A 23805-nucleotide genomic window follows, 5' to 3' on the forward strand; every position below is an offset into this window, starting at 1 on the left:
GCAGCTGGGTGGCTCAGTTGGTTAAGCACTGGACTCTTGATTTCAGCTTAAGGTCATGATCTTGCACAGTCTTGAGACCGAGCCCCACGTCAGACTCCACACTCAGTGTGGAGCCTGTTAGGGATTTCCTCCTCTCTCTCCCTCTCCCTCTGCCCCTCCTCTGCTCCTGCTAGCTCTCTAAACAAACAAACAAACAAACAAACAAACAAACATTAAAAAAAAAAGGGGGGGTGGTGCCTGAGTGGCTCAGTTGGTTAAGTCCAATTTCAGCTCAGGTCCTGATCTCATGGTTTGTGATTTCGAGCTCCATGTCTGGCTCTGTGCTGACAGCTCAGAGCCCGGAGCCTGCTTTGGACTCTGGATCTTCCTTTCTCTCTGCCCCTCCCCCATTCACACTCGGTCTTCCTCTCTCTCAAAAATAAACATTAAAAAAAAATTTTTTTAAAAGAAATGTGCACATAACTTGGGGGATGGACATTGAAGGAAGAACCAGTCACAACCCATGGTGGACAATGGGTCACACGTCACTATCTGACATATCAAGGACTTTTAAAACCTAAATGATCACCCTGTCAGATATCTGGCGTGGTACTAGGTACTCCCATTAGGAAAATCAAAACGATGACTTAAGAATAAACTTTCCTGTTGATGAGAATTTTGTTGAATGGTAAATGAATGCCCCTTTGGGGCAGCAACAGGGCAATCTTAGAGCCTCCAAGGGCTTGTTTCCCTTGATTCCCTTTGATCCATTTCTATAAAATCTAGTTTGAAAGCAACACAAAATAGGAGGCACCTGGTGGCTCAGTCAGTTGAGCATCCGGCTCTTGATTTCTGCTCAGTTAAGGACTGGCCACTTGGCAGAAAATCAAAGCTTCTAGAAGGCCTTATAAAATTTTTTAAAAAAGGTACAAATCTTTATATTATGATGTTCAAGAGAAAAGATAACATTACACATAGAGTATTAATGCAACTGGGGAGAAAATCTTCAATGCACAGAAAAAAACAGAAAGGCAGAAAATGCTAATTGTGAATTATATTTGTTGGAAGTATACATGACCCCCTCTTTTTTTTTTTTATTTCCCAAAACTTGTATAACAACAGGCAGTACTTTTTACACTGGAAAAAAAAGGGTTTTCCCAAAGTCAATTTTCTATCTGCAGTAGTCAAAAACAGCATTATCTCTCTCTCCTGATTCTCCCAGGCACGAATCAAGAGGACGCTCCTGGTTCCTTGGGGTCAATGGCGGCATGAGAACACAGTGACACGACCAGGGCTAAAGTCCACAGGCATGAGGCAGCTCAGTCGTGAGGGGGTTCCCAGCAACCAAAGCCCCACGGGCTACACAGACCCACCGTCCGCCACTTCAAAGCTGGGGGTAAGGAGGGCTAATATTGGGACAGGATTTTTGGATACAGGGTTCCGGGCTCCACCGGCTGTGCATGTGGTGACAGACGGCTGCCTGACTCCCCCAGTCACCTGGGACTCTCAGATGAAGAAAACGCTTTCAAGCCTTATCATCTGTTGACTCTGCTTTACAAGCCCAGCTCTGACATGAAAGCATACGGTGTTCACAGTGACAGAAGCCACACAGACCGCACAGAACATGTGGTCTGTGGGCGGCAAACAAACAATTCATTAAACCAAAAACATTTTAGGAAACAGGAGGAACTTTCAGTTAGTAAGCCTGCGTTTATCGTTCCCATTAATCGCTTCTCGGTACAAACAGACTGATGCAAGAGACAGGAAATACGGACACGCGCCGTTCACCCCACCGAAAAAAGTCAAGGTGCAATTATAACCCGCTACTTCTACACAGCCCTGGCGCCACACAAGCCAGGAAAAGCAGGAATGCCACATTCCAAAGAAAACACGGCAGTCGGGAGGCATCTTTGTTGTCCGTTTCAGCTGCTTCAAGGCGTCACAGACACACACACAGAGGAAGAGGAGACACTGCCAGATTCTAGCACTTTCACCAGAAATGAGACACGGAGACTGACAGGATTTCGAGTCCTGTTCGCAGGCTTATCTTTGCCGTACGGGCACCGGCTCACTCTCAGGGTCTTGCCTTCAGCTGCGGATTTTCCTGGTTTTCGAGAGGTCGTCCACGGGTCACCTGACACTGAGGCCTCAAGTCCCCAAACGTGTCCTGCACCAGACAGGTTCAGTGTCCAGTGAAGGCACAGGCCCTCGGCGGGAGCTGACCAGTGGGACAGCTACGCGGCTGTTGAGGATCTGTGCTTTCTCTGGGCTTAAGAGGAGAGGAAGGTCGGCTTAGCATTCCCACCCACTCGGTAAAATAAGGTCCCTGGGAGGAACATGCGTGGAGTCGTGGGCCAGGTAACAGCACCACCATTAATTAATTACATCAGCTCTGACAGGCGAGCAAGCGCTGCTTGGCTTCTGAGGGACGGCAGTGACCTAGGCCCTAGGGTTTTTGTTTGTTTGTTTTTAACGTTTATTTACTTTTGAGACAGAGAGAGACAGAGCATGAACGGGGGAGGGGCAGAGAGAGAGGGAGACACAGAATCGGAAGCAGGCTCCAGGCTCTGAGCCATCAGCCCAGAGCCCGACGCGGGGCTCGAACTCGCGGACCACGAGATCGTGACCTGAGCTGAAGTCGGACGCTTAACCGACTGAGCCACCCAGGCGCCCCATTTGTTTGTTTGTTTCTTGAAGAATTGCTTGAATCTGAGATTTGCTTTAAAATACTACAGAAAAAAAAAAACCCACATGAGGAGTGGGGAGGGCAGATACAACAAAAACTGGCCGCCTGCTGGTAACTGTTACAGACAAATGTGGGACTGGTGGGGAGTCGCTTGGCTATTCCTTCTACCGACGCTCGAAATTTCCCATAACGTGAAAGGTTAAAGATAAAAATATTTGGAAAGCCAGCAAAATAAAAGCAAGCGGCGTCATCTGAAAATGTGCAACGAAAGCCCAACGTGAAAAAGTGGTTGTTTTTGTTTAATAACGAGAATGTGTATCAGGCAAGATTCTTGCTTTAAAAAAAAAAAAAAAGTAAACAAACAATTCAGCCATGTGAACAGAAACCTGGCCTAACTATAAGGCTATAAACAAACACTGCTCCAGAATAAACCGCTCTATCTATATGGAGACTGATAAGGATAAAAGCCATCTCATAAAGCTGTTTTACTTTCAGAAGGAAAAAAAAAGCAGGGGGTGGGGGTGGGAGAGGAGGTTACTTCACAAGCACGAAAACAGGTGTAACTCAAGGTAAAGGCAAGGATCTCAGAGGAGGAACTGACTTGGGCAGGAAGAAACCTCCTCACTGCTCCCCAGGGAACAAACGCTGGACGGGACCCGATTTCCTAGTGGCTCCAGCTCGAGCCCGAAACGGCCCAGTCTTCACACCCAGAGAAACGTGGGTGAGGTTATGTGACAACTCATTGCTACTGCTGTGCTAATTGAATCCTCCTTTTTAACCCGGGACAGAAATGGCTCAAAACAGATGTTTACACCCTTCCTTTTGCCCAAGTTCCTAAGGACATTTTTATTTCCAAAAGATGTGAATTTTCGTCGTTCCACGAATACCTCTTTCACCTTCGTTCTCCATTCCGTCCTGTCTGGGACCTCATGCCCTCTCCCTCGGGACTGGGCCACACGTGGACTCGACTCCGCTCCCCTCCTGAGCTACGGGCCTTCGTGGCTCCATCCAGCACCACCAACGGCCCCACCCACCCTTTCTGCCGCTTCTCGACCATTTGGGCAATCCCACGTGCCCACTGCCCCGGACCACGCAGTCGGAGGCAGCCCCTCCACTGCCACTTCCCACTCTGTGGCTCGCCCCGCCCCTCGGGTATCCCGCCCTTCAGCCTCTGTGGCCCTGCACAGCCTGATTTCTGGGCCCCCCCTCTTGGCGCCCTCTTTCTCTACTCCCAACAGGGAGGAACATTTCCGGGTGCTCCCCTGAGTTCTCTCAGAGAACACACCCATCTCCGTAACTTCAGCCTACGTGGGGAGAGTCCAGGGCCCCCATTTCCTGAGCTCTTCTTTCTGGATCAACTGGACACTTCCACTATTTCCTACCAGAACTCAGCTACCACCTGCCCAAAGTCATGTCCTCCGTCTTTTACCTCAGATCAACTTCTACTCTTGATTACCCTATTTTGTTAACGGCCCACTATTCTCTTGGAAGGCAGACAGGCTCCAATGACTCTGCTGACACTCATTTCTCCCCAATACATCTCATCGGTCGCCAAACTTGAGGGTCTATTTCTATAATAATCATCACTTTGTTTCCTACACCCAATATCCCTCCAACATCATCAAAGCCCCTTCCCTCTCAAGGAGTCTAGTCTATGTGGCCTTTGGATTCAGCCGAGTCTATGCTTAAATCCTAGCTCTGCCAGTTACCAGCCGAGTGACCTCAGCAAAATTATCTAATCTCTCTGGGCCTGAATTTCTTCATCAATAAAGGAAAAACCCCAGAGAGATAATAATACCAACCTCATGAGGCATCTCTAGGTGGATTAAATAGGATTAAATGTTTGTCAAGACTTTAAGTCTGTGCCTTGACACAGAGAACAGCGATCCTTTTAAGGACAGAAGTCAGAGTACTCTCTACTCAAAACCTTTGGTGGTCCCCATCTCACTCAAAAAGTCAATGGCCACAGGGTGGCCTGCAAATCCTACACAATTCCACTCTCCCACCCTCTAACGCTCTCCCACTATTTCCTCCTTGCTTATTCCAGCCGAGCTGGCCTCCTTGTATTCCTCAAATACCGTCTAGCCTGTCCCTGCCTCAGGGCCTTTGCATTTGCTGCCCCCTCTGCCCACATCTTTGATTAAATATCACCATCTCAGAGAGGTCTTCAATGACCACCTCTTACCCCCCCCCCCCCACCAAGGATTCCCTACCCCTCTTCCCTACTTGATTTTTCTCCACAACACTTACCACCTCTGAAGTACAGTACATTACTTACTCTGTCTGACTCTGGGGAGCCTGGGTGCCTCAGTTGGTTAAGTGTCCAACTCTTGATTTCCGCTCAGGTCATGATCTCACGAGCTCCGTGTTGGGTGCTGTGCTGACGGTGCAGAGGCTGCCTGGGATTCTCTCTCTCCCTCTCCCCACCTCTTACCTGCTTATGCTCACTTTCTCTCTCAAAGTAAATAAATAAACTTAAAAAATAAATAAATGCCTGACTCTAGCTACTATTAACTACATAAGGGCTGGGATTTATCTTTTGTTGTCTGCCATATTCTGAACACCTAAAACAGTGCCTGGCACAGAGGGGTGCTCAATATATTGACTGAACGGAGCAATCACTACATGTTAGTTTATTTCCTACTTCTATTCGTGCCCAGCCTAGACATCCATTACCAATTACTTTTTTTTTTTTTTTAACGTTTATTTTTGAGAGAGAGACAGACAGACAGAGTGCGAGCAGGGGAGGGGCAGAGAGAGAGAGAGGAAGACACAGGATCTGAAGACGACTCCAGGCTCTGAGCTGTCAGCACAGAGCCCGACGCGGGGCTCAAACTCACGGACCGCGAAATCTTGACCTGAGCCGAAGTCGGAAGCTTAACCCCAGGTGCCCCCATCATTAATTACTTTTAATAATCCAGCAGATATGCTCTACCATCCGTCACCCCAAAATCTACTGTGCAATCCCCTTTCCTCCACTCAGGCTCTGAGTTGTGCTGAAGAAAACACTACAGTCACTCTTGGAAAAACCATTCTACATCTATGGCCCACTGGGCCCCATGCTGTAGGAGACACACTTGTCTATTTCCTGGTTGGCCTCTTTCAAACTTGCACTCCTTGCCTCAAGGCCTCCTTCCCTCCACACCCGATTCTGCCTTCTGTGGCACAGGAGGAATAAGAGGGGACAGAGTGAGCTCTCCCAAAATTCCTACCTTTCTCCTCAAGTTTGCCCAATCCCACTCTTCACTTCTCCATACAGAGACAATGCGTCCACCTCCATATTCATAGATACTGCCCAGCCCCCAGGTGGTACCATGTCTCCAAGGACCCACAGGTCCTCCTCTGCCTGGCTAACTCCTTCCCCTCAGCCCACAAACACACTAAACCTCTGGGCTCCCCTTCTCTTTGGCACACGCTCTCCTTTCTCTCCTAAGGCAGCCACTTTAAGGGTACGATTCAACGAGTCTTGAGAAACATACACATCCACGTAACCACCCTTACACTCTAGAACATTCCCATCACTCCAAAGCATCTTCTCACGCACCAACTCTCACCCCCACATAACCACTTACAGGTTCGTTGTGTTTGTTCTAAAATTGCACAAACCCAGTTCATACGTTAGGTTCTCTTGGGTGTCTGGCTTCCTTCTTTGCATCATGTTTTTGAGATTCATCTACATCGTCACATGTATCATGGTCTGTCCTTTTATATTGCTAAACAGTGTTCCACTGTGTGGATATGCTATAATTTATCTGCTGAGGGACACTTTCCAGTTTGGGGCTGGAAAATGAGACTAAAGCAGCTATGAACATTTATGGTACAAGTTTTCGCTGGGACCTACGTTTTCATTTCTGTTGGGAAAATACCTGGAACGTGGAGCCATATTGTTTACATGGGACTCGACAAGGAGCTGCCACACGGCGCTTCAAAATGGTCGTGCTAGGGGCGCCTGGGTGGCTCAGTTGGTTGAGCGTCCGACTTCGGCTCAGGTCACGATCTCGTGGTCCGTGAGTTCGAGCCCCGCATCAGGCTCTGGGCTGATGGCTCAGAGCCTGGAGCCTGCTTCCGATTCTGTGTCTCCCTCTCTCTCTGCCCCTCCCCCGTTCATGCTCTGTCTCTCTCTGTCTCAAAAATAAATAAATGTTAAAAACAAAACAAAACAAAACAAAACAAAATGGTCGTGCTATTTTAGGTGTCCACCAGCAGAGGATAAGTTTCCCTATGGTTTTTTAAATGTCGGTTCCTGGGTCCTTCCCCCAGGAAGCTGATTCTGTGGGTAAGGCCAGGGAATTTGAGTTCTTAACTAGGAAACCATTATCCTGGATCTTATTTCACCTTCTCGCCTTCTGTGTCTTTCTCATCTCACGGCTCTCTGGCCCCTACCCTCGGAGTAAGACCAGAACTGCCACTGTCCAGTTCCAGTAACCAAATCTAACACTTGCAAATCCTTATTATTAGGTTTCCACATGGCATCTGACGATGTCTTCCCGTGGAATCCATGACTCAGCCCCACTTCGAGCTGCTTACAGTGTATCTCAACCCTGAGGTCACACCCCCCCGAAACCTGATCCTCCTTTACATTCCCAGATTGGCTGGCCAGCCCCACTCCTGCCCTGTCACACAATCCGGAAACACAGAGCTGTCCTCGACTCTCCCCTTAATTCTAACCCGCTCCCATTCAACTAGATGCTGAGTCATGTAAGATTCGACCCAGCACACATTTCTCAAAACCTACATCCTCCTTTACCACTGCCAAAACTAGGCAGCCATCATCTCACTGGGTCTACCTAGCAGTCTCCTAACCAGCTTCCTGTCTCAGATCTTGGCATCTTGGGCTTTTGGACATGCATTCTACCTACTGTCTGCAAGGGCCTGACACAGGCAAATCTGTTCACGTCTTTCCTCCACATAAACCCCTACAATGGTTCCTTCCTCCCTCTGCCTACGGAATACCTTCCATCTCTGTGGCTCAAGTCAGAGGTTCCCAAACTTTCTTGGTTCACAACACCCTTCGTGTGTCAGTAAATTCTTCATAGGGCCTTGGGCAAAAAAGAAATGCCTAACAGTTCCATTTATTAAGCAGTTAGTTCCAAATGGCCTAAGTATGTAGGGACTAGCAACTTCAAAGCCACTTGAAACAAAGGAATACATGTAAATGGAAAGAAAACTATTTCATTCTTAACCATAACTACTTACTAATGGGATGTGTCCCTGCTGGGTGCCACACATATTCCAAACCTTATAATCGGATTAGACACTGCCACCCTCATTACCATTCCGCATTGCTTTTCATGTGGTGTTTGAATTTTATTACAGCAACCACCAAAAATTCAGCCTTGCAAAGATACGTCGTTGAAAGGAAAGCAGCACAAGCTGATGTTGAAACCCCAAACTATCTCGAACAGGGTGTCTGACATTTGTTTGTTGAGTACTGCTATGCTTCTCTCAAAAGTTGAAAACAAGTTGCAGTGCCTCGGTGAGTTTACCGTGGCCCCCAGGGCCCCTCGGGATGGTTTGGGAGTCACAGGCCTATGCGCTCAAGGCTGTGCAAAACGCAGGCCCGATTCTTCTCCATGACTCTCTTTCAATCCAGTCTCTTCCCAGAACACCCCTGTGCTTTCATGCTGGTCTCTGTGCTCATCACTGCCTGTTCCTCTTTAGCTATCTAAATCTGCTTGTTCATCAGGGCCAGTTCAAATGCCCTCCTCCTCCAGGAAATCAGACAGTGACCACCCACCGCACTGGGTATGTTCTTAGGATGCATTGATCACGCTTCTCCAGGGCTGGTGTGTTGGTGCAGGTGGCCTTTCAAATATCTGGGGGCTGGACTGAAGTTTAAGCATGTTGAAGGACAGGGACCATCTACATCACGTACATAAAAAGTGAAATATACACAGAAAAGTACATAAAGCTTATGTACGGTTTAATGAGTAATCAGAGAGTGAACTCTGGGGTAGCTGCCGTCCAGGTCTCTGCTCCCCTCATATTTAGTAGACAATACTCTCTGCAGAATGAAAGGAAATCCGTGATTTAAGATATTCAGTCCTGTATGTCATAGTGTCATTCCGACAAGTTTTTTCTAACGAAAAGGACTTTTCCACAGAGAAACCTATGTGATAAAAGCTAAAGAGAGCTGCCAGGCACAGTTTGGTGTGTTCACTCACATTTAAAAATTGTTTAAATGTATGGGGGGGGGGAATGATATGGTATTTGCTTCAGAATAATGAAGGAGATGAGGAAGGGGACTGCCTGCCACATGTTGATCACTACTGAACCTGGGTGCTGGTTGCATGAGGGTTTCACGATACTATTCTACACTTTTGCATGTGTTGGAAGTTTTTCTAAAATGATAAATTTTTTAAAAAGAGAGAAGCCAAGAAAAAGAAGTCATTCAAGCAAGGAAAGTCTTTCCAATATGTTCAGAAGAAAGGCCTGTTTCTCCTGCATTCACTTGAATTATAAACCTTCACTTTTTTTTTTTTTTTTAGTAATCTCTACACCCAACGTGGGGCTCAAACTCATGAACCTGAGACCAAGAGTCACATGCTCTACTGACCGAGTCAGCCAGGCACCCTAAACCTTCACTTTCTGAAGTGAAGTCCGATCCTACAATGTCACAGGGTTTGAAGGGACTGGAGGGAAACCCACTCAGAGAGCAAGAAAGATCTTGTCAGCACTGCCACAGGCCTCCCTAACGTGCTTAGCAAAACTGGTGAGGATGTGGGAAGACAGGGGGGTGAGAAGTCAGCAAAACAGAAAAATGTCTCTGACGAAGTCAACCAAAATTTAAGTAGGTCTTTCAAAACAGAGCCCACATTTAATGGCCTCTCCATGGAGGTAGCTCTGGGCAGACTTTCTTCCACGTGGGAGGGAGTAGATTCCTTTGATTACAGAAGCCACAAGAACAGGTTGCCCATCTGACTGGAGCTCAAGGAACCTTACAAGATCATTCTCTTCTCTTCCTCAGATAAGCACTGATATTTCTGGAACACACTGCTTCTCTGGCGGAATCTAGACGAGCACTGGCTTTTCTGCCCTGCCCCACCTCACTCTCCTTTCCAAAGCACAACCACCTGGCTGACCCCTACACCCCTTGCATTTAAAACCCGCTTCCTCTCTGAGTAGAGGACTTCTCTAGGTACATCTCAGATGTCACAAAATATTTGAAATTCTCCATACCAGCCCCTTCTAAGTACACCTCTAGCAATGATTTGAACACTTCTGGGCTGGCCCTTCTAAAAGGTATTTATGGACCAAAGAAACCCAGGAACGAAGCCTCCTCATATACCAAATATTCAAGAGCCTTGTCCTTCCCTCTCTCCCGTTCTCTCTGAGGAAGAGTATGACAACCCCACTCTCAGTAATTATCTGTTGAGATTTACCACACACGTCTCAAGAGCAAAGACAGAGCGTCTGCTATTAGCTTGATTCTCTGCTCCACGCTGTGTGGGATAAAGAAAGGAGTCGGTACAGCCGATGTGCACGAACGGTATCTGATGAACTGCCGAAGCATGTGGCACACACCACAGGACTTCCCAGGTGAGGGAAGTCGCTGAGGGCTTGTGTACTCGGGGAAGAAAGACTTCGTAACGAAGGCTGGCTCAGAGGGTGGCGAGGACCTGACAGCATGAGTGAAGAAGCATCACCCTATCTGTGGCAACGAGGACACAGCCTTGGCGAATACGAAGTGTTCCTTCTGAGAAGCAGTGACACTAAGGCTGGACAGGAGGCAGCGAGGCCATGGAGGAGAATGCTGTGACAACACTGACATGGTGGGTGCTAACCAGGGGCCGACTGGAGGCTTCCGAGCAAAAGAGAGACGGGATCGGAGTCCTCCGAAGGCAGGTCAGATGGGCAGGCGTCAGGGCACAAAGTGAACAAGACAGGGAAGGAGTCAAAAAGCGCAGTGAGGGGGGCGCCTGGGTGGCACAGTCGGTTGAGCGTCCGACTTCAGCCAGGTCACGATCTCGCGGTCCGTGAGTTCGAGCCCCGCGTCAGGCTCTGGGCTGATGGCTCGGAGCCTGGAGCCTGTTTCCGATTCTGTGTCTCCCTCTCTCTCTGCCCCTCCCCCGTTCATGCTCTGTCTCTCTCTGTCCCAAAAATAAATAAAAAACGTTGAAAAAAAAAAATTAAAAAAAAAAAAAAAAAAAAAAAAGCGCAGTGAGGGAGGCGATGGCGGCCTGCACCGGTGCTGGGGAGGGGGAGGAAGGGCGGCAGGAGGAGGGGGAACGTATCAAGAGAACTTAGTTCTGATGAAAAAAACGCAGGGGACAAAAAGGACCTCAGGAGGACATGGGGATTTTAATCCTAGAAGACAGTGAAGCTAGACTGGCTGGTCTGAATGCAACGAACCACTGGCATCTCCTCAAGAAAATGCTTATGGTTCTAATACTCTTTTCTTACAGAAATCATTCGTAAAACAAGGCCGTCCACCCTCCCTGAACTCAAAAGGTAAGCTTCCCCAAATATGTTCCGCGCACTCAAGTGAATCTGTTAGGGAATGTTTCTCCCCAGCGGCAGCTCACTTCCTCCCCCAAAGGAAAGGTGCTTCTGCAATCTGAACCTCAAGTTCCCGTTGAAGTTGCGAGGTCCAACGTGTAAGGTAGCAAGTCTCCAACGTTTCTCAAAGTTCAGCTTTGATAAGGAGAGCATTTTAAAGCGGACATCTCACCAAAAGCTAACCCTCGAATTCCAGGTCTCACCTGAACTGGGACAGGACGTAACAAGTCTTCTCTGCGAGTCACCAGATGTCACGCTCAACAGAGAGCATCATGGGGACGTGCCAAAGAACCTGAAAAAGCTCCCACTCCAGAGGCAGTTGGATTCTACCATGTTCTTACTCACCTTCACCCTGACAGAAGTCACTCAGACCTAAACACACACACTATAATCACCAGTGAAAGAATTAAACGGGGGAGGGCAAGACAATTCAATGCTATGGCCTGAGCCCAAACGCCTCTCAAGACGTCAGAGCTTCACAGAATCCGTTCGTGAGTAACCAGAGTGCCATCAAACCTTGTACGGTCAGGCCAAGATGAAAAGACAGGTAACAAAGTTACAGCCAAAAAAGGATTTTATTCACGTGCTTCAACATTCACAGCTGGATCTCGACACAGACCTAGTAAGAGTGCAAAGAATACCCACTGGAGTGGAAATCTATGCCACCAAGCATAGTGACAGCTGTTTGAGAGACCTCACAACGAGAGACGTGTCACTCTGAGGTAAAGCCCAAGCTTGAGGGAGGACGCCAGAGGGGGTACAGAGGAGACTGAGCACGAGCTGGTTCTCACAGAAGCTAAATGAGGAGGACATGAGGGTTTGTACCTCTCATTGTCTCTAAGTTTGCGTATGTTTAGAATCTTCCATGATAAAAAGGAAAACACGACAAAGAAAACACATTTTCAAGATATTCAAAACAGGCCCCTCTCATATCCTCTCTCACAACTTAATTTTCAGTCCTCCCAAACAATGGAAAGCAAATAAACACTTTTCTTGTGCTTAAGCAATGAGGTAGAAAGGGAGTAATGCATATCTTAAGCCTAGAAAATTCAGTAAGAGAAGACAGATTAGAACCATGAACGAAATACCGCCCCTTCTCACACTTCCCTGCTCATGTTTCCGTCACACCCCTGAAGGCAGATCTCTCTTTCAGAGGAACGTGCTCGCTGCCGGAGGGACAGGAGAGAAAAACCGACAGCAAAAAGTCACAAAGAGCCATACGAAATTCCAGATCAGAAACTGGAACTGGAACCTGCCGTGACAGTGGTCCAGGTGACAGATAATGCATCCCAAGGGGGCAGAGTCCAGGCTCATCTGTTTCTCAGGGTTCCCCAAAGACATCTAGTCAGAGGGTTCTGGGACCCGAGTCAGCATCAGGTGCCTGAGACATCTACTGAGCATCCCTGGCTGTCTACGGAGCCCAACCTCAAGAAATTAGAATTCAGGGGCGCCTGGGTGGCTCAGTCGGTTAAGCGTCTGACTTCAGCTCAGGTCATGATCTCTGTGAGTTCAAGCCCCACATCACGCTCTGTGCTGGCAGATCACAGCCTGGAGCCTGCTACAGATTCTGTGTCTCCCTCTCTCTCTCTCTGCCCCTACCCTGCTTGTGCTCTGTCTCTCAAAAAAAAATAAACGTTAAAAAAATTTTTTTTTTCTATAGAAAATAATAAAGAAATTAGAATTCAGTGGGAAGACAAATGCAAACAAAGTTTCACAACACAAGCACAAAGTGCCCCGAATCCAGATGAGGAAAGGAGCTCACCCTGCTTGAGGGGTCAAGAAGGTGACCGGTGAAGGGGATCTTAACAGATCTATAAGGAGCCTGTCCAACGCTGCAGGCTGCCGGTGGGGAGGGCACATGAGCGAAGGCCCCATGTTGCTGAGGCCTAGAGATGGGGTGAGGGCCAGATGGTGAAGGACCTCGCATGCATGCGAAGGGGCTTAGACTTCACTCTGTGGACTGGGGCCTTCTCTGTGGCGAGGGACCAGTTACTGAAAATTCTAACCCAGCACGGATGACTCTTAGGATCCCTTCTGTACTTCTCGTGGACAGGTAACACAGGTGGGCAGACCACACTTAGGGCACTGCCTTAGACAGCACCAAGGCTATCTCGCCAGAGGTGCAGCCTGGTCCGTGGTCTCATTAGAGGGCAGGTCTGACAGCAGTGTGATGGGTGAAGGACAAGAGAGATGGCAGGCAGCCAGGAAGCTGTTCTCTTGACCTAGGAAATGAGTCTGGCTGAGATACTGGCTAGAAGGACTGGGTAGCTCAGTCGGTTGAGCGTCCAGCTCCTGGTTTAGGCTCATGTCATGATCTCACAGTTCATGAGTTCGAGCCCCGCGTCGGGCTCTGCGCTGACGGTGCGGCGCCTGTTTGGAATTCTCGCTTTCGTCCTTCTCTCTGCCCATCCCCCACTCTCTCTCAAAACAAATAAATAAAAACTGAAAAGAAAAAAAAAAAAAAGGAGCCACATTGAAGAGACACTACTTCAGTCTACATGACAGAACTCAGTGATCAAGTAGCAGAGCATCACCGTACTCTCCAGACTGGGGGTGCCGTGGCTGTCGGCACCAGGAGGAACTACGGGAAGAGGCACACGTAAGAAAGGTGAACTCAGGCGGGAAGATTTTCTTCCAATTTCACGTAACTTTATTCTTGTATTCTATTCTATCTAGTTTATTCTTTATTATTCTTCCAAATAATCCTAGTTAGCTCGTTAACTTTAGTCAAATGGTATCTCAAAGTGAATGCAAGAAGCCTTAAACCAGCCCAGGCAATACCAAAAGAAAGTCCTTTCAACCCCACCAAGCCAAAGCAAGCTTTAGAAAACCAATCTAACGCCAAACAGGGCAGCAGTGTTTTCTGTTTGCATCTGGGCTGAAAGTGCAGAAAAGAAACACACACTCAACTATCTCCCACTGGTGAAATTTCAGACAAAGCCAGACAGTGTTGTTGCTACAGTCACAAAATCACAGCCTAGAAAGATTGCACCTCGCGTGGTGTCAGAACTCGTTAGTTTCTGAAAGCAAATAAAACTCGTTTTCTGTACTAGGTGCAGTTCGCTGCTGTGGTGTAAGAAATGTTCATTTCTGGGAACGGCAACACATGTTTGGGTGAGGAACAAAAGCACCTGCCAAAACCACTCTGTGGAAAGAAAAAAGAAAACAAAACTCTCACAGTCTGTTGGCCCTTGAAACAAGTAAACAGTCAGGAAACCATGAAATGGAGTAACAGGTAGATACTGTGCATAGCCCCGGCTTGATGAGTTAAAGGGGTCTGTTTGCATCTGCAAGTTTCTTCCATTTGCTTCTGATCCCCCACTGCCTCTCAGGCCCAGGCCCACGGCCTCCCTTGCCTGGACTGGTGCGGCAGCTTCCGCCTGGTCTCCAGCTTCCTCCTGGCCTCATCAGTTCAGTCTCAACATGGCACCTGCTAACCCTGTAAAGTGGAGGCCAGGTGTCTTAGCCAGCTCAGGCTGCCTTAACAAAATCCCACAGTCTACGTGGCTTAAACAACAGACATTTACCTCTCACTGTTCTGGAGGCTACAAGCCCAAGATCAGGCTGTCCGCATGGCTAGGTTCTGGTGAGAGCCCTGTTTCTGGCTTGCTGACGGCAGCCTTCTCACTGTGTTGTCATATGGTGGGAGAGAGCAAAGGCTCTGGGCTTTTCCTCTTCCCAAAAGGGCCGCTAATCCCATCATGGGGGTCCCTCCCTCATGACCTCATCTCAGCTAAATCCCACAGGCTCCACCTCCAAATACCACCACATCGTGGGGGAGGGCTTCAACATGAATTCTGGAAGGACACAAACATCAGTCTGCAATACCAGGGCAAGTCGCTCCCCTGCTCAGATGTCTCCGGTGGTGGCTTCAAAAAGGCCAACAGCCTCACACCAGCCACCAGGCCCTACACCTCTACGGGGAGGCTATACCTCTATGGGGAGGGCACAGCTTGCCAGGCAGCACTCAGGAAATCTGTGAGGGGCATTTCTTGGCGGTCACAGAGACTGGTGGGAGCTGTGGGGGGGCGGGCACTGCACAGCCAAAGATCACGTCAAATCTGTACACCGTCAGACACTCCCACAGGCCAAAAACCTTTGATAACTCCCTGGAGCCTACAACCTCACTTATGTAAAAGCACAAAAGTACTTTTTGCATAATTTTATACAAGTAATCTTTCCAGACTTTAACTACTGTATGAAGCAGGCGAGGTCGCACTTCTGACGTGTGGAGCGTTACCAAGAATTGCTCGCCATTTTGGAGATGCGGGCACCGCTAAATGTCCTGGTGTTTTTATCAGTCTGCATTGGCGGGCACCACATTCACTCACGGCGGAGTGTCACCGTGTAGGAGGGTATTTACATGTTAAATTACATATAGGTGAGTAAGAATTACTTTTCTATTAGTCCATTGTTAGATTACCAGCTGCACAATACGTGTATTTCTTTCTGAAATTGTGTGTGTGTGTGGGGGGGGGGGTTGGTTACTGTCTATAGATTTCACTCCAGGACAGTAGGGGGGCATTTCTGTAATAAATATTGTATGGAGAGAGCATGGCATCCCCGCAGGACTGGCGCTCTCATCTCCTACTCCTCTTCCTCTCCTTTACTCCCTGCGCCCCCTGCAGCCACTCTCATACTCCAAGTCCTCCACCACGGAGGACTCTCCCCCCTCGCCCCTACTATGCCTTCTGCCTAAAGGCTCCCCTGCCTCCTTGAGTTCTTGCTCAAATGGCGCCTTCTCTGTGGGGCCTTCACTGTTGAAAGTTGCAGCCCCCACCCCCACCTCCACCCCTGGCCCTCTCTATTCCACTCCCCTGCTTTATTTTTCTTCAATAAAGTCATAGCTTTTATCACCACTACGTAATTTATTTCCTTGTTTCCTGCCAGAATGAAAGCTCTAGGGGGGAGAGGATTTTGTCTGTTTCTTTCATTTGCTGTACCCACAGGGCCTGGAACAGTATCTGGATACCATTATAGGCGATTTACAGATTAATGGTTTAGAAATATCAATTTTGAAATCTTTAGTCATAATTGCAAGATCAAAACTAAGTCAAAAACTCAGGGTCTCTATGCATTATCACCCTTAACCTTTGTGTAGAAATACATAGATATACTGTAATATACACAGTGTTTACATCTAGTGTAGAAATATAGATAGTGACTGGTATCCAGGGCTGAATTTAACTTTAAAAAGCCAATCTAGGGGCGCCTGGGTGGCTCAGTCGGTTAAGCATCTGACTTCAGCTCAGGTCATGATCTCGCAGTCCGTGAGTTCAAGCCCCATGTCGGTCTCTGTGCTGACAACTCAAAGCCTGGAGCCTGTTTCAGATTCTGTCTCCCTCTCTCTCTGACCCTCCCCCATTCATGCTCTGTCTCTCTCTGTCTCAAAAATAAATAAATGTTAAAAAAAATAATAAAATAAATAAATAAAAAGCCAGTCTATTCTCAGAAAAACAGTGAGACTTAGAACATAATGAATATCACTTGAAATTATCAGACCTTACTGAGATTTCTCAAATTCTCCCTTTAAGTGTCTCTTAACACCTCCCTGCTCTGCCTCCCTAATCTGTTCCTGGATTCCACTGATTTGTATTTCTGTCCCGCCTCTCATCCTTCCCACCTCTTCCCATCCCCCCGCTCCCCTTTTCAGGTCTGCCCCACAGCTCTGGCCTGTCACTGGCCCACACTCCCACACTGCACTGCAGGATTAGTGTTGAGTCACTCACTCTCAGTCATATTAATGGTCCCAGCTTCCTGTTCGTCCGGGTACAAAAGCCAGGATGCTACCGTAGGGCTCAACATGCCCTCTGCTTCTCTCCCTCCACCTCTACTCCCTAAGCTCCTCCCAAACAGGACCTAGACCTGCTGCCTCCTTTGCAGGCCTCACTCCCGACAGAAATTCACAAGGCTCAGCTCACCACAGCTTCAGAAATCTTTCCTGCTCTCAGCTGGCCAAGCTCAGAGCAGTTCCTACCACCTCCCAGAGGCCCTTAGAAAACCGTGGCCCAGCCCTAACATTCAATGGTAAAAAGTGTTTCTCTCAAACCTTTTGTTGAGGATTTATTGATTTCACCTTTGGACAAAATCAGACACTGTGAAATTTAAAGGACTCTACTTTTGTTTTAGAAACATTAGAAGGCTTAAACATGAAGGAGAGACGGTACAGATAACATTCCGGGAGGCTGTAATACAATGCTGAAAGCCTACAGTCTTCTTGTGGCCACTCACTCCTGAGAAAGCTGGTCGTTCCGGCTGCCTGAGGTTCTTGCTGATCCAAGCAGGGACCCAATCAGACAGGTGAGGCAGGGTGGTCTGTGATGCCCCAGCTGCCGCCATCTATGGACCGTAACCAGGTTTGCTGTTGGCTTGATACAATGATGTGTCACCTTACGATATATGCCAATATTTTTCCATTCAAAACACTGTTTTGAGAACATTTTATTAGCAAAGGAAACACACTTGCTGTGCTCATGTAAATAATGAGTCACAGATCAGTGACGAAAGAGAGTATGCTGGTCAGACTCTAATCTAGGGCCAAATCAGAATTATTACTGGACTCTGAAAGCCCCAAATCCTTGGATTTGCATAGCTTTATCCAGGACGATTGCTTTGGAAATCAAATACAATTTCCCAGCTGTAGGACTCTACCGTGCTAACTATCACCAGCAAGACAAGATCATAAAACGGAGGCAGAGTAGATTAAATGAGAAACAAGTTCAGCGTTTCACTTCCTTCAACGTAAAGACCCAATAAAGCGGCTAACTTGGATGAATGTCAAACTTTACAGCCCTCAAGTAGTTCAGCCTCTGTAAAAACAAACGAGTAATTTGAGGTTACAGAAGATAGTTCTTATAATTATGATTATAAGATTCTAATCATTAGCTAGAACTTAAAAAAAAATTTAATGCAGCATGTCTTTGTAAAAGACCTACCAGACAGAACTATTAATAGAAAAGCCTAGAGCCATTTAAACATGAAATCTGGAAAGAAAAAAAAAAAAAAAAAGATAAAGCTTCCTCTTCAACTGATGCACTTTGTGAATAATCACAATTCAAGCTGTAAACATACCCTCTGAGTATAATTCCCTCTCTTCTCCTTGCCTCCATTATCCTTTTTAATTTTATTAAAATGTATAACTGTTTTTCTGGAATATGTTTCCTGGGAAGTAGCTGAGCAAATGCCCAGGTCAATCAAGGACCATATCCAAATTACCTTCTTTTAAAGTCCATTTGATTGAGCCCGTCCTCTTACTGACAGCATGCAAGCTTCCATCCAGGGTTGACACAAACAACAAGGTTTCAGGAAGTGTCACTGTGCTGGGACTTCCAAAAATCTGCAATGAGATGTTCATGTTCAATAGTAATCTTCATCTTGGGCACGTACAACCACAGACTCCCCACCCCACCGCCGCCCCACCCCACTCCAAAAGTTATCCTTCTAAAATCTGCCACCTCACAGATGAAGACGCTGAGGTTAGAGAGCCCGCATCCAAGGCACATGTCTAGACAACAGTTGAGTCAGGACTAGATCCTAGTTGCTTTATTCTCCCTAAGCAGCAATCCTTCCCGCAGACAGACAGGCTTATCACCTGACACAACAATGACAGGGATTCTGAAATAATCCACGGGCAGCTCCACTGAAACAGAGGAAGAAAGTATGCTCAGCTTTCTAACGGACTTCCTTCTCTGGGTTATACTGCACCTTCTAAAACTTGGTCATCCTGCAAGACTCACTGGGAAAGAAGAACGCCAGCATACCCACACTTGCCCACGTGCACTTACGGAATTTTAAAAAGGCAAAGAGCTAGGAAAAAGTGTTTAAAGCAAAATAGGAAAAGCAGCTCTCATTACATAAAAAGTTCATACAATGGGGCGCCTGCTGGTTCAATCAGTCAAGTGTCTGCATGATCTCATGGTTTTTGAGTTCGAGCCCCGTATCATCCTGTCAGCACAGAGCCTGCTTTGGATTCTCTCTCTCTCTCCCTCTCCCTCCTTGGCTTATGCACTCTCAAAATAAGTTAAAAAAAAAAAAGAGAGAAAAAGAAAAGTTCATAGAACAATAAAACACCAAGATTTCAAAAGAGACAGGTTATAAAAGAAAATATATGAAAAATATAACGCAAATTGTTCTTCACTTATAGTCAAAATGTAATTTACATAAAATTTTTTATGCTTAATTTGTTAACACACACACACACACACACACACACACACACACACACACACACTCTTTACAGAAAGCAGCCAAAGGTGGTGAAATTCACTCTCTCATCCATTGTTGGTGCCAATAAAAATTATAAGTCAGTGCAATCTTTCCGGAAAGTATAAAAATGCTCAGATTTTTGATCCTATAATTCCCATTCTGTATCCTAAAGAAATAGTTCCAGAAACAGAAAAAGGTGTGTGCACAATGATGCTTATCATATCCCATTTCCCATTTACAAACACAGAAACTAGAAAGATCTGGATTTCCAATAACATCTAAATGACTGAAATAAACTATAAACACCCAATGGAATATTATGTAATCATTAAAATAGCACTTGGGTAAAGTTACAGCAACATAGAAAAATGCTTCTATACATTTTCACGTGAAAAATACAGAATCCAAATTTTAATGTACACCGTGGTGATAATTATACTGGACAAATTTTCTTTGTCTGCCTATCCTCCAGTTTTGCTAAGAACTGTACCCTCATCTGCAGTTGCCATGGGAACAGCTGTGTGTGGGGGCTCATGCATACGCACAGGCAATACATCCATGTGCAGGTGATAGCTGGTAAGGTTTCCTGAGACAACACCCTTTTGAGGTGTTCAATTCCAGCTTGCTTTTTTAAATGTTTGTTTATCTTGAGAGAGAGCATTTGTGCAAGTGGACGAGGGGCAGAGAGAGCAAGGGAGAGAAAGAATCCCGAGCAGAGCCTGATGCGGGGCTCGATCCCACAAACTGTAAGATCATGACCTGAGCTGAAAGCAAGAGTGGGACACTCAACCAATGGAACCACCCAGGCGCCCCCAGCAATGCCAACCCTGTAATAAGACTTTCTCTTTGTCACCATACTGTCCCATAAGCCACCTGGTTCCTGTGGGTCTTAAATTAAAACTAGGCCAACGCAACTTGCTTATGCTGTGAGAGTTTGGATTTTGGCACAAAAATTTTTAAATATAGGAGTATGGCTGGCTTGTAGCACTAAACAGGAAAGACTGGGGCTTTATGTGTGCAAGGCAGCCTAACCCTAAAATAATACCTGCCCACTCTCGGTAAGAACCAGGATGGCACCCAGCTAATACCTTAATAAGGAAAGCCCGATGGCTCTTTCCAAAGCAGCCTGAGATGGCAGGACAGACACCCCAGTCCCTGCATTCCTGTGGAGACCCACTGGCAGAGGGGGCGAAGCAGCTGCCAGAGCCTGACTCATCTCCGCTCTTGTCTGGTTCCGGCCTAGAGGTGAAGAAGTTCCACCCTTTACCTTGCCCAGAGCCCCTGGGGCCCACTCACCTGGAATGGAAGAAACAAGAGCAAGCTTTATCACTGCCTGCGGAGTCTATTCTCAGTGTAAAGCCCCAAATCACAGGAAGACTTTTAACTCTATCTTGGGAACTAGGAAATTAGTCTGGGTACGACCTGGCTAGGAAAACAGAAGCCTCAAGGTGGTGCCTGCCCTAGCTGGGAATCCAGAGGTCGTGCATACCAAGTGTTTTAGGGATAGGATTATTTTAGCCTGCAGATTAAAGACCACTGTTGAGACTCATCTGAACCTGTTCGCACCTGAATTGGAGAAACGGACATTGCCCGGAGCACATGGGCCTGCAGAACAGTGGCCCTGGGACAAGACTGCTAAGGCCTGTTGCTGAAGGACACTTAAGGCTATCCCCCACTGAGAAGGTGATGGGTTTGCAGCAGGACGTGAGATCACATCAGCTGGGGGCAGTCTAGAGCTGGAATGAATGAAAAGGGAAGAGTGCCTGCATACCCGGGGACCGGTAGGTGGAAAGGCCTGCCGAGGCCCCTCCACCTGTCGTTTTGTACAACAGGTCTCGGGATCACACGAGAATTGTGAACTCTCTGGTCGCTCAACTGGTAAGAAATTAAAACTCGAGAGATTTCTGTGGATGTTTGCTGGATGTGAGAGAGACAAAGATTGAAACAGAGAAAGAAGCCTGAGAAGAAACAGCTGAAAGACGGACAGAGTGCCCTGGCTTCTACTGTTCCTCAGGCCAACAACTTCCTGTCATTGGGCTCAGACACACACCATCCCTTACAAGAAACTCCTCCTCTTTGCTTACATTTGTTGGAACTAGATTTCTGTCAGTCGCAATCCCAAACAGTCCTAAAACACACACACACACACACACACACACACACACACACACGCACCATTAAAAATATATATGGAGAGAAGGGCACCTGGGTAGCTCAGTTGGTTAAACATCTGACTCGACTTCAGCTCAGGTCATGATCTCACAGTTCGTGAGATTGAGCCCCACATTGGGCTCTATACTGACATTGCAGAGCCTGCTTGGGATTCTGTCTCTCCCTCTCTCTCTCTCTGTCCTTCCCCCATGCTCTCTGTCTCTCCCTCAAAATAAACATGAATACATATATATATATATATATATATATATACACACACATATATATGTATACATATATATGCATGTTTATTATATTATATATATTCATGTTTATTATATTACATATATTCATGTTTATTTTGTATTTCTATGTATGTATATATATACATATATACACACACACACACAGAAAAAAGATGAAAGAAATATTACAAAACTATGGCAACAGTTTTTTTTCCTCCTGTATTTTCTAAATTTTCTATGATATGATCATGTAATCTGCGATGAATTTTTTATAAAACGGAAAGAAGATGGACAAGTTAGCAGGTGGGACAGAAGCTCAAAGTTAGAAGAGCTTCAGCAAGCCCCTCAGCATATTAGGCAACTCAACCACCTTTGATCATTAATATCCAACAAACAGAAATAAAAGTTTAGAAACAAAGAGGTCCCTCAGTAAGACAGTGTGCATCCAGGAATAGATGAGTTTTGTCATTGCTATTAAAGCCTACAGTACAATGATAATGAACTAAATGCCCCCAAATATAGCTTATCATGGTATTAGTATTAAAAAGGGTCAATATTTACTAAAACATATCAGTGCTGCTTCATTACTAGTGTGGAAACAAAAGCCACCTGCCTCGTCTGATCATCCTGGAAACCACAGGAAGAGCAATTGTCTATGGTTGGTTGGTGAATCGAAATAAAACACTAATCACATAACTAACACAGTCTTATGAAAATCTTAAAAATACCAGGTTTGGCTAGAAGTTGAATTTAGCAACTGAGAGTGCCAACAGTTAATCACAGTGTCCATACGGACGTCACAAACCCTGTCACAAGCTTCTCTCCTCTTTAAAGGCTCTTGACAAATTCCAATTAGAATGTCTGGGGAGACACTCTGAATGGTGTAATTCTTTCACATGGCAAATTAATATGACAAAATTTCTCACCTTTCCCCCGGCATTTCTGAAAGCTGCCTGCCCTCAGATACAGTTGCTATCACTAATGTGAATTAAATAAGCTTCTAGATGCCTTTTGGGATACTGAGCACAGCTGAGAACCATTTGTACCTGAACATCTAAAAATGCTGCTTCACAGTAATGAACTTGCACATTACCTCACCCAGCCATTTCAGCCATTAGGGCTCTCTTCTCTCTATGATGGATGAAATGGCCATAGGTGTGTGTTATACACACTCGTTTCCGGACAGCCTGAAACTGGAAAAAAAAAAAAACCCTGATTCTGCAGATCTGCTTCGAGTTGACTCCCTGGAATCTGACTCATTTTTGCAACTAGTGGGATATGTACTCCTGGCTTGGATGATGACTTCTAGCAAGTAATCCCAGTAACGCTATGGAGGGTGAAAATGCTAGTGGCAGGTAACCTACTCTAACCTAAAACTAAACACCCATTAGCCAGCTGGTCCTCATGGAAGTCTGGCCACGCACGCTCTCTCCCAGGAGGTGACCCTGAGGTAGCAATCCCAGAAACACCCAGCCTGAGGACTATGAAGGAAGCCTGGTAATTCAGGGCAGATGATGCAGGACAAACGTTGCTACTAAAACCAACTTATTTCATGTAGGTTCGTTCAGTGGTAAAACAGCCCTCACCGAAGCCCTGCTCAGTCTGGACTTCAGCAAGAATCTCCCTCCCATGAAAAGAAACGCAGGACAGGGACTGTGTCCTTGTGTTCAGTGTTCCGATGGTAAAGCAAAGTGCAGCACCCACACCATTTCATAAAATGCAACACTCACTTTAGCTTTACTACAAAGACCCGGAAGCAACTACCGACAGCTTATACAGAGATGATTAAGAGGTGAGCCACCAACAATTTCACCCTAATATTCTAAAGTCAGCTAATTGTTAGTTGCTCTTGCATTAATTAACTCAGCACCTGGTATTTCAGGTAAGAAAAAAATCTTTTCTAAAATGAGTTTTGGGGGGCGCCTGGGCGGCTCAGTTAGTTAAGCGTCTGGCTTTGGCTCAGGTCATGATCTCGTGGGTTCCTAGCCCCACCTCGGGCCCTGTGCTGACAGCTGAGAGCCTGGAGTCTGCTTCGGATTC

The 23805-nt window shown here is 46.6% G+C and overlaps 1 protein-coding gene across 3 annotated transcripts in view; it reads right to left on the minus strand.

Moving 5' to 3' along the window:
• The window catches only part of ERN1 (endoplasmic reticulum to nucleus signaling 1), an 82359-nt gene that overhangs the window by 37327 nt on the left and 21227 nt on the right, over positions 1 to 23805 (minus strand). For 2 of the 3 annotated variants that reach the window (XM_042916812.1, XM_042916810.1), the window contains exons 1-2: positions 18619 to 19117; positions 18380 to 18500 (exon numbers count right to left, since the gene is read on the minus strand). In XM_042916812.1, the coding sequence (XP_042772746.1) occupies positions 18380 to 18500; positions 18619 to 18666 (169 nt within the window). In that variant the 5' untranslated portion in view covers positions 18667 to 19117. Of the gene's footprint in view, positions 1 to 18379; positions 18501 to 18618; positions 19118 to 23805 lie in introns of those variants that run through there. The other variant, XM_042916811.1, reaches the window with a different exon arrangement.

The sequence above is a fragment of the Panthera leo genome, chromosome E1 (genome assembly GCF_018350215.1).
Source record: "Panthera leo isolate Ple1 chromosome E1, P.leo_Ple1_pat1.1, whole genome shotgun sequence".
Classification (NCBI taxonomy): Eukaryota; Metazoa; Chordata; class Mammalia; order Carnivora; family Felidae; genus Panthera; species Panthera leo.